The sequence below is a fragment of the Microtus pennsylvanicus genome, chromosome 12, assembly GCF_037038515.1.
Source record: "Microtus pennsylvanicus isolate mMicPen1 chromosome 12, mMicPen1.hap1, whole genome shotgun sequence".
NCBI lineage: Eukaryota > Metazoa > Chordata > Mammalia > Rodentia > Cricetidae > Microtus > Microtus pennsylvanicus.
Genome location: NC_134590.1, coordinates 14,783,271 through 14,794,102, shown reverse-complemented (window position 1 = coordinate 14,794,102; position 10,832 = coordinate 14,783,271). Strand labels below are relative to the sequence as shown.

Genomic DNA, 10,832 nt, shown 5'->3' with positions numbered 1-10,832 from the left:
TCCAGAAAGTGCCTAATATACATGTCCAGAGGCCAGCTGGGCACAAATTCTCAATTGAGAGTTTCTCTTCTCAGGTATGTTAAGTTGACAACTGAGTCTAGCCATCTCTCTGTACAATCACAGGGACCTGAATTTGATCCCCAGAACTCACATAAAAAGTTACCATGTTGGTATGCACTTTTAATCCCAACCCTGGGGAGGGGAGAGACAGGCAGGTCCCTTGAGTCCCCTGGTTATCCAACCTGTCTTAAAGAAATTGTGGACAAATTCTAAGGAATGGTACCCGAGAATGACTTCTAGTCTCCTCGTGCTTGAGTACAGAGGTGTACTTGTGTCTTCATCAATACGTGCTTTTATACACACACACACACACACACACACACACACACGACTAAACTGTCATGACTCAGTTATCTTGTCAGCATCTTTTTACAGTGCTGACCTTGCCTTACTTTGAAGGTCAGAACTCTTCCCTATGTGGGGAAAGAGTTTCTGGGTCCTTCTGATGCCACTGAGAGAAGGAACTGGGGAGCCGAGGGCATGAACCCATGACAGCACACAGTGGGTACTGCTCACAGCCAGTCTATAGGATGCACAGAACCCTGCTTCAAGTGCTTTCATTACCCCCTTTAGTTGTAACAAATCTCTGAGTACATAATTTAATTCCAATTATACAGAGACCTGAGGTTTGGGGAACTAATCTGCTCAATGGTACAGCTAGTCAGTGACATAAAGAACCAAGGCTTGTGTCTCATGCTTGTAGAACAATATTGTGAATGTCACATCATAGGTACAGCCATGTTGTGTACATTAAAAATCTTTTATTCAGGACAGCAATATGACTCTAACAGTAAAGGCCCAATGACCTCAGTTAAATCCCTGGGACCGGGATGGCAGCGAGGAAGCCAGCTCTCACAAGTCATTCTCTGACCTCCATACACATGTGCTTGTAAACACATGCAATAAATAAACACACGTTAGAAAGCTTTCAGTAATCTCTTATGCAGAGAGCCTGGGGAACTTTTACAACGTCAGCAGTGGTTAGAGTGTTTTCTCTGTGTCCCACACCAAAAGTTCTGTTCTTCTGGAGCTGTTAATACTTAGCAGAAGTGCCTGAGCATGGTTCTGAGCTTCATAGTCCTGACTCCTCTAACTTGTCTATCTGTCCTCACTGTGTTGTCTGAGGCTGCTTGTTTGTTCCTGGCCACCCAGACCCAAAATAGTCCCAGAATATATCCTGGTTACGGTTTACCCTTCCTCTACTCCTCTCAGTTTCTCCCAACCTCTCCTTCCGTCTGGGCCCACTTTCTTCCTGTTTCTCGTTAGAAAAAAAAAGACTTCAAAAGGATAATAATTTAATATAATACGACAAAACAAAAACTGGCATAAAAGACTATGACAAAACAAACATAAAGAAACGGAAGGAAAAGAACTCAAGAAAACGCACAAGAAACAGAGACCACTACTTCACACACCTAGGAATTACATAAAAACACTAAACTAGAAGCCATGATATATTCAAAGGACCTGTAGGGTATAAAGAGAGACAATATACACAAATAAAATTAAAAAAGTAAAAATAAGATAAAAATTTTAAAAGTTTTAACACAACATTATGAGACAAGGCCCACCCTCCCCCAAAGGTGTCACTGAATTCGTTTCTGTTGGTGTCTACTGCTGGGCATGCAGCCTACCCATAAGAGTAGTTTGTTTCCCTGTGGGGCTGCCTTGGAGAAAACTGAATTTTCACCTGCAGGTGGGTCACATTTTGTAAATGAGGAAACTGAGGGAAGGAAAGGCTGAAGTAGCAACCCGCAATCTCCTCTCTCTGACATTCTGAGGTTCACATGATCCCACCCTTTCTCTTTACTGATCAAGTCCCCCATTCCTTTGCCCTGAACCTAAGAACTAGATGAACAGCAAAACAGGCAGCAATGGAAGGAGATCGGACAGTGCAACCCTTGGCTGTGTAGGCTCTCAAGGTAGATGGACCTGAAGTGTTGTCTGTGAGCCCACCAGCACGTGATAGGAATTCACCCTAATTTCCCTTCCAGACAACGAGAGCATGATTGCATGAGACAAAGCCACGTGGTAGTCAGGCTGACAACCAGTGCTCGCCTGATAGGTGCCATGTCTTTGTGCTTGCTGGCAGCGCTCCTCCCTCCAGGGTCCTGTAAGCGCGCCCAGCATCCACAGCTGAGTTCTGACCACTTGTCTGACCAAGGGTAGTACGTGTTTGCCTTCTATTTGTCTCTTTAGAACTCTGCCCACGTAAACAAGAATTTCGGCGAAAGGAGATCCTGTAGGCCAGCATTTACCAAACGAGCCGATCAATTTTTATCACAAGGCCTGTGTGTTGTAACCTTGAACAAATTGTAGGTCGACATTATTTGTTTTAAAATCCTGTACTCATTAACGAACGCCAACATTTCTTCATTGCGGAGTTCTTCAACTTTATGAGAATCCATGGGAGCACTAAGGCAAAAAAAAAAAAATTCACCCGACAAGTTAATTGTTAATTATAAAGGCTTGAAAAGAATATAAAGTCTTCATATCTCTCAAATGGTGGAACTTCATCTGAGACGATGGAGGTTATTAAAACTCTATTTTTTATTGCTTTCTTCAGCTCCATTAAATGTGAGCCTCTTCAAACAAGTTTACTACACGCAGGTAGGAAACCCCGTCTCCTGCCCATGTGGCCTGAGTGTAAGGATGTGTTAAGTGACCATGTGTGTAGAAAAGCTTATCTTTCTCCGCGGTCATCCCCGTCTAAAGAGTCACTGAAACTTGCTAAACACGAGCATGTGAAACAATTACAGGAAGGAGGCTAGTTTAGTGATGCTACTCACCTGGGACGATCTCCCTTCAGCCTTCCTTGTTCCCATCCTAGACAAGAGAATGCAACCCTTGAGCCGATGTTTGGAACTGGCTAGTGAATTTAAATAGAGTGAAACTGTGACTGCAGAAACAGTAATAGAAGCTACAGTATTCGTACCTGTCATCACCAGGCAGTATGCTCTCTACAAATTTTACTTTACACGTTTTCATTTCTCTTTTACATGTATGTGTGTGTGCATGTGCATGTGTGCACACCCGCACACACGTGTGCATCTGTGGAGTGTGATGTGTCCCTGTCCCTATGTTTTTATGGACATATGTGCAAGTGTGTTTAGTGGCTGGAGGCTTACATCCATCGGGCATCCTCCTCAGTTGCTCCTCAACCTTATTGTTTTTAAACAGGATCTTTTACTGAACCTGCAGCTCATTGATTGGCTAGACCGTCTGACCAGTGAGCTCCAGGGATCCTCCTGCCCTACCGCCCCAGCAATGGGATAACAGGTGCATGCCCCCGTCCCCGGCTTTTGAAGTAGGTTCTTGAGATCTAAACTCACATCTGTAATGATATTTCATTCATTATAGCTGGACAACGAGCACTCTCCTGGCTGGGCCATCTTCCCAGCCCCTCATTTAATCTTAGTACCCGCCCAAAGCACTAAAACATATTTCATACATAAATGCAAAGAAGTTATGTCCTTTCTACTTCTATGAATAGAAGTTGAAATCTGAAGCGCTTTCTCTAAAGCCTTTATTGTGTGCGTCAATAGTCATTGCTAATGATTGTTTACTTAGCCAAAAGTTGCTTAGTTCCTCAGAGACCGTTAGTGTAAGAAGGAAGACACAGCTGCGTTGAGATGCGCACGTGTGTGTGATGAGTGGGTGCTGAGGATGGAGGTGATGAGCAGTCCAAAGTGTGGGAGATGCTTTCTTTGCTTAAATCAAGACCCACAGATTGTTAATGTTTAGAATTTTATTCCCAAGTGCTAACATTTACTTTTGGATAGCTTTTAATGAAAGAATAAAAGAGTTTAACCAAGTCATTAAGTTTAAAGAATCCAGGACATTGCGTGCTTTGTGCATGTGTAGAGCAGAGTCCAATCTTGTGTGTTCTTCAGATGCCACCCATCTTGAGTTTCAATTTTTTTTTATTTTTTGAGACTATGATTCAACCACATCATTTCTTCCTTCCATTTCTTCCCTTCAAACCCTTTCATGTGATTCCACTCACTCTACCTCACATTCATGGCTTCTTTTTCTTTAATTGCGTGCGTGTATGTGTGTGTGTGTTTGTGTAAATATACTGCTCCGTCAATATAATGTTACGTCTATGTCCTTAGAGCTGACCATACGGTATTGGATAACCAATTAGTGTGCTCTTCCTTGGGAAAGACTATCTCTCCTGCTCTCAGCCTTCCTTTACCTAGGATTGTGACCTCATGAGCTTCCCCCCTCTCATGTTAAAATGTCTTTTGGTGTCGTTTTGTTTTATTTGGTTTTTGATTGGCTTGGAGCTTGCCAAATAGGGTAAACCAGCTGTTTGTGAGCACCAGGGATCCACTTGCACCCACCTCATCAGCAGCTGGATTACCAGCTTCCACCACCATGCCTAGCTCTTTTTTAAAAGTGGATTTAGGGGATTGAACTCAGGTTTTTGTGCTGAGACAGCAAGAACTTTACCAACTGAACTATTTCCCCAGGCCCTAATTCAGAACTACAATTCAACTACATGCGATTTACTAATAACCAGCAACAGAGTTCAGCTGTATTTGAATATTAAAAAAAATCACTCACAGGAAACAGTTTAAATTCAAAGGAAGATATATACTGGTAAATTGTTCTTATGATTACTGCCAATGAAAATAAATCTGTTTGTGGACAGATAATGAGATTGTTGAACTTAAAGGAGCTTTTCAATCTGGAAAAGTTCCTGTTACACAGTTGCCTTAGTCGATCTGAGCCACTTTACCAAAAATGCCACAAGGCAGGAGAATTATAAATATAGACGTTTAGTTCACACAGTACCTGAGGCTCGAGAGTCTAAGACCAATTGCTAACACCAGTATCTGGTGAAGGCTCTCATATTTGGTACTTTGTACATACCTGCCTTCTGGCCCATGATGTCTTCTTGCATGTGGTAAGAAGGATGAATGACTCCCATGGGCCTCTTTTTTAAGGACACTAATTCCATGGATGAGGGTTCCACACTTATGATTCTTACAAGTTCTTACCTCAGGTTCGGATTTCAACACATGAAAGTCAGGGGCATAAACGCATCCAAACCACAGCAGCAAACAAGACCTTTTTTCCAGCCAGGCAGCATATTAACCGCCAGGATCACTTGGAGGAAACCCTAAGAGACGCGTGAGTTTGATTATCATTATTAATATCCTTTAGTTTGAAATTTGAATCGAAATCATTTTGGGGAGAATAGGGTGATACAACAAAGAAAGAAGGGGCAAAGTCATTGCATATTCAACACACAGATCTTATTATGTTCCAGTGCCATCATTATGGTTGCTCAGTTTCTTCAGGATGCAGCTTATGTCAAGGTCCAAACCATAGCTGAAGAGTTGCTGGATCAAGCTGAGAAGTGTAAGAGTCTCAGACCACACGAGTCACCTGCAGAGTGCGCTCACCAGTTGGTAGGTGGATCACGTTGCTTTCTTCGCATGGTCTTCGCTAGACGGTAAACAAAAGATGTTGCTATAAACAGGACAGCTTGAATAGTTAGGACATTGCAGAGCAAGAGTATGTGTATGAATCACACTCCAGATATAATCTTTGTAGACTTGTAAAGCTACATTTAATCATTTCTCTCACGAACCCAGGTTCTGAGGGCCAAGGACTTGAGGGAATGAGTCACAGCCCTGATGATCAGTAAGCTTACTTACGTGGACTGCTCTGCCCGAGTCACCAGGAGGCTGGCATCTGACATCTTCATATAAAGAACTTTGGAAAACTGAACTAAAATTAAAATTCATTAAAAAGAATTTCCTTAAGAATATGAAAAGAGACAAATACTTTTAGAGATCCCTTTCTCAGTTAGAAAAAATGGACAGCATCGTTTTGTTATAAAACTGTCTTGTGACTTGCAATTCCAATAAAATAGGAATTTCCTGGAGAAAATTTTTAGTTTTAAAATTATATATATATATGTATATAAAACACAAATATGCATATATATATATATATATATATATATATATATATATATATAGTGTTTATACTGTGTGTGTGTGTGTATGTGTGTGACACACAGAGGTCAAAGGACAACTTTCCGGAGTCATTTCTCTCCTTTGACTCTGTGGGTCCCAGGGATTGAACTCAGGTCATCAGACTTGGCCGCAAGTGCCTTCAGCCACTGAGTCATTCTGTATCCCCTCCCTGAGTTTTAGGATCAGTTATTTTCAGGCTAAATCATGGACATATAAGTGAGGTGTAACTTTTTTTCTTGATTTGTAGAGTTTCCTGCTTCATCTCTCGGGACTAACGCCTGTGCATAGTGTTTCAGACTCTGAATGCGAGGGATGACATCAATCTACACGAGTCCATGTTGTAAATGAAGATTCTGCCAGGGGCTACACTCATTTTAGAGCAATCCCTTCTTTATTTCTGCCTCAAAAGATGGCTTTTTCTGTATTTATTCCTCAAATATGAAACATGCATGCCAGTTGAGGTTTACCAAACGCCAAACATTTCCTGCCACATAAAAACATTTGAAAACATTGAAATGATTACATTTCCCATGGGGAAGGTGAGAACAAACACACACTGACTCAAAGTTCAATTCTTAAAATATGTTTCCATGGAAACATAACTAAAAATGAGTAGGAAAAAAGCAAATTAGTAGCATTTTTTTTTGGGTGGAGAGGTCTCCTTAAGAATATCTTGCCTTGGAAATTCTGAATTATATCTAATTATTTCTCAAAAGCCTGTCAATTGCTTGAGAATGAAGCAACTTCTTAGGAAAGGAAGAAATGGTAAATTCTCTCTGGTCAAAAACTAGCATATGTGGGTTTAGATTTAAAAACCTAAAAGGGGTTCAACATGTGGTTCAGTAAAGGCACTTGCTGCTAATTCAGACAGCCTGAGTTTGATACCAGGAACCCAGAAGGTGGAAGGAGAAAATGCCCCCCTCCAAGTGTCCTCTGACCTCTCTACCTGCTCCAAGGCACACACCCCCTCACCATACATAACAGATAAATGATTGTGAAAAAATTAATACCTAGAAGATTTTTCCTTAAAAAGTATGCCTGGAGGCTGGCGTGGTAGCTCAGTTGATGAATGCTTGTTGTACCTGTGTAAAGACCTGAGTGCGTGTCCCACTATCTATATCAAGCCGGGCACAGCTGTCCATTTCCTCAGTACCGACAGTGGGGTCCCGAGACAGGCGATTCCCAGAGCTGGCTGATCTGTCAGCGGAGCTGTAGGTTTTTGGAAAGACTTTGTCTTAGAGTTAAGATGGATAGTGAGAAAGACCTAGCATTGGTCTCTGTCTCTCCACATACGTGTGCACACATGCGTACACAAACACGTAGAAGATTACACATGTACATACAGAATGAAATAACTAAAATTAAATCTGTGTCCCGAGATTATTGGATTCAAAGCTCAGCATCGTGCCTCCAGTTTAACGTTCTTATGGTAGGGAATGTCGGTCTCCTTCGCTTCTCTTGCACGTCCCCCTTTCCTCCTACAGATGGGTACCTTCCTCACCCATATTTGCAACGACCAAGGGCTGATGGGCAATCAAGTGTTCAGTGACTGCTGTAAGATGGAAATTACAGCAAGACTCCAGTGCTTCCTGTCCTCCAAGAAAGATGACACAGACAGCATCGATGTACCCTTGATTCCAAGGCCTGAGCTGACCTGTGAGACAGATGAGGGGACTCACATGTCACTGAAGACAAGGTAGACCACTACTCTTTATCATGGTCTCATCAGAAGAATATTTTCCAAATTTTAAGACAGACTCTTTTTGCACATAAAATTCTCTAAAAACCGATGTTTTATGATAAGGAATTGAAATGTAAACGAGTCACGATGCATCTTTTTTCTTCTAAGGAGAATGTGGTCAGTTAGCACCCTATTGGATCAATAGGGCCTGGGAATCTGCTGTGGAAGATTAGAAATGATTCGGCCCTATAAAGTGCTCACTTCCCTGATCAGGAAGACCAGGAGTTGGGTGGGAAACAAATGCTAGTGTTAAACAAATGTGGGCACAGGAACAGCTTGTAACATTGAGAAAGGTCACAAAGAGGCTCATGTCCGCCTACACTCAGCCAGCCTGACGAGACAAGAAGAAGGACAAGGCTCTGGGAAGGTGGCAGTGCCCCCGTTGATAGCTCTAGCTGGCTCCCACGAGACCCACCGACACCCTGTGAGGAACACGAAACAAGGAAGGAAGGCAGCCTTGTCCTTTCCCCTGATGGATGTCTCAGCAGTGTGGATAGTTGCATTGCGTACGTGTGTTGCCTGTAAAGCAGCAGGCTATTGCAGATAACACTGGAGGTAAGAATGGCCTCTAAGCAGACCACCCCAGGGATGGCCAGGGCCGGAGAAATGGTAGACTAATATGTAAGTCCAGATTACAGGGGTGTCTTTTGCCTGTGGTGCTTAGCCTGGGCCACCCTGACCTGTGGAGGTGAGCTTGTGCTTCTTCTTTACCTGCTTACGTAACCTTGCCAGTGCCACTATGTGAATTCGTCTTCTTTGAAACAGTAAGAATCAAGATAGTTTCAGTGATTGGCATATGAGGGAATTCAGAAGGCACCATCTAGCCTTTTATCTATCTATCTATCTATCTATCTATCTATCTATCTATCTATCTATCTATCTATCATCTATCTATCATCTATTCTATTCTATTCTATTCTATTCTATTCTATTCTATTCTATTCTATTCTATTCTATTCTATTCTATTCTATCTAATCTATCCCTCCATGCACAACCAAAGGTCCAGATGACTAGGCGTCAAAAAGCAGAGAGCCCTGGAGACAGAGGCTAGCAAGAGTGTGCTGTCCTGGGGAGAAGTATCAGTAGATACCAGAGAGAGCATCTGAGAAGTATGAGGCAGGTTCTGTCATTTGAGCCAAGAAGCAAGCAATAATTGTAGATCAAACAGAGGTGAGTCTTCAACTGAAAAATGGGCTGTGTAATCCTGGGGCAAGCGATACAGCTAGCACTCTAGCACTACCAAGTTCACAGACTGGAGTCCTAATCAGCATGGAGTTGCATCTTATGAGAGACAGGTGCTAACAAGAAGTCAGGGGTTAGGGTCAGGAAAGGACGAGGGGAACAAAGGACGGTGGCTCTCATTAAGTGTAGCTGTTTCTACTTGAATCAGGCACTAACATGAGGGATAATCCTACATCTGACTGATGGACCCAGAGTCTAGGAACTTAGTGGTGATTTGATAATAGATTTTATTCACGTCAGTCTAGAGGAGACTAGACAATACAGAGATGAGGGACTCAACCCTTGTTAATTTACCCTCACAGGGGCAGAACTGCCCTCTGAGAGTTCTGAAGCTTTGTAAAGAAAGTATGCGCCCTCATACTCTTAGTTAGAAAGAACTAAAGGATCACATGTCCAGCAAGTTCTAAAAGCCTGGCATTAAGGGTGAAATATGAGTACAGCAACTCATGTATTAAAATATTGCTATCTACAACAAACTTCAGGCAACCCCAAAGCATCCCACAGCAGATTAGAAGCACAGCAGGTGTTCTGAAGGGCACTGCTGTGGACTTGTGTCACCCGGGGTCCATGCTCCCAAACAGAGCTGAGCACCTTGCCGCAGTGCCTACTCTCGGAGACCTGCTTCCCAGGAATTCCAGCATGGGCACTTCCCGCTTCAGTTGCCTGCGCTATTTTCCACCCTTCCCCCTGGGTCCATGAAACTGTCGGAGCTTTTCCCAAGGGACCTCTAGGAATGGACAGATTCAATATCTGTGGTTATTCCTTATTGAATAGAAAGATACCGTGCACAAGCATGTGTATGTGTGTGTGTAGGGGGTCAAAGGATAACTTTATGGGGCCGTTTCTCTCCTTCTCCCTTCGATTGTGTTCCAGGTATCAAACTCTGGTCACCAAGGAGTGTGGTAAGTACCTTTGTCCACTGAGCCATCTTGTTGAATACTTAGGTTGATTTCTATGACCATTGGGTGAGGCAATGGAATCGAAGACCTGGAAGTCTTCCTTCAGCTCTCTCTCCCCTTTAGCACCCTAGTAAGTAGTTACCTGTGCTGTAACTGTGACTTTCATCTTGGCTTCCCAACTTACTTCGCTACTTGGACATCTGGCAGCTCAGTTTTGTTCAGCTCAGCTCAAATTCCTGTCTAATGAGTAACTGAATCTCACATGCCTCTGTGTTGGGCTGCACCACTGGGAACACATGTTTATAAAGAAAGAGGATCAAGAGTGTAGCAAAGAAATAAGTGGCCAAGCTTAGAAGTGAGGAACAGCGTTCCCATTAATATTTTATTGGCCACAACTCTCAACTTCACTACAGAGGCTGGGAAAGTGGTCTTCCTGAGTATACAGGAAGAGGAAATGGATCTATGGGAACACACAGGTTTGGTCTATAGCGTTGACTTGGCTGAGTGCATATTCCTGTGTATGTGAGTCTGTTCTCGAACAAGTTCCACAGTCTTATGCGAGGAAACATAATTCCAGGAAATTTAGTAATAACCGAAAGTACTACAGGACAAGTCTCAAGGCACAATGATACTGACTTTGTTAGTCTAGGAAGAACTTCTGGGTGACCTTGAGAGGCTGCTGACCATCATCAATAATTGTCAAGTCAATTCCTGAGCCAGATGAACAAGCCTGCATTACAGCACAGCTTGGACAACTGAACTTCCTACCTCCCTGTCTCTTGAGGAACGTGGGGGGATTTCATTTCTGGTCACATTTAACCCACCTGTTACAGTCACTTCATGGGCACCCAGGGAATGATCCTGCTGGTCTGTTCACAGTGAATCTTTGAGGATTT

General features: G+C 42.9%; 1 protein-coding gene across 1 annotated transcript in view; it reads left to right on the top strand.

The window, feature by feature from the left end:
* Nucleotides 1-2,585: 2,585 nt before the first annotated feature.
* LOC142833017 (alpha-fetoprotein-like) overlaps nucleotides 2,586-10,832 on the top strand; it is a 41,053-nt gene continuing 32,806 nt past the window's right edge. Inside the window, exons 1-4 of the mRNA XM_075943993.1 lie at nucleotides 2,586-2,670; nucleotides 5,148-5,199; nucleotides 5,339-5,480; nucleotides 7,538-7,749. Coding sequence (XP_075800108.1) covers nucleotides 2,586-2,670; nucleotides 5,148-5,199; nucleotides 5,339-5,480; nucleotides 7,538-7,749 — 491 coding nt within the window. The remainder of the gene's footprint in view (nucleotides 2,671-5,147; nucleotides 5,200-5,338; nucleotides 5,481-7,537; nucleotides 7,750-10,832) is intronic.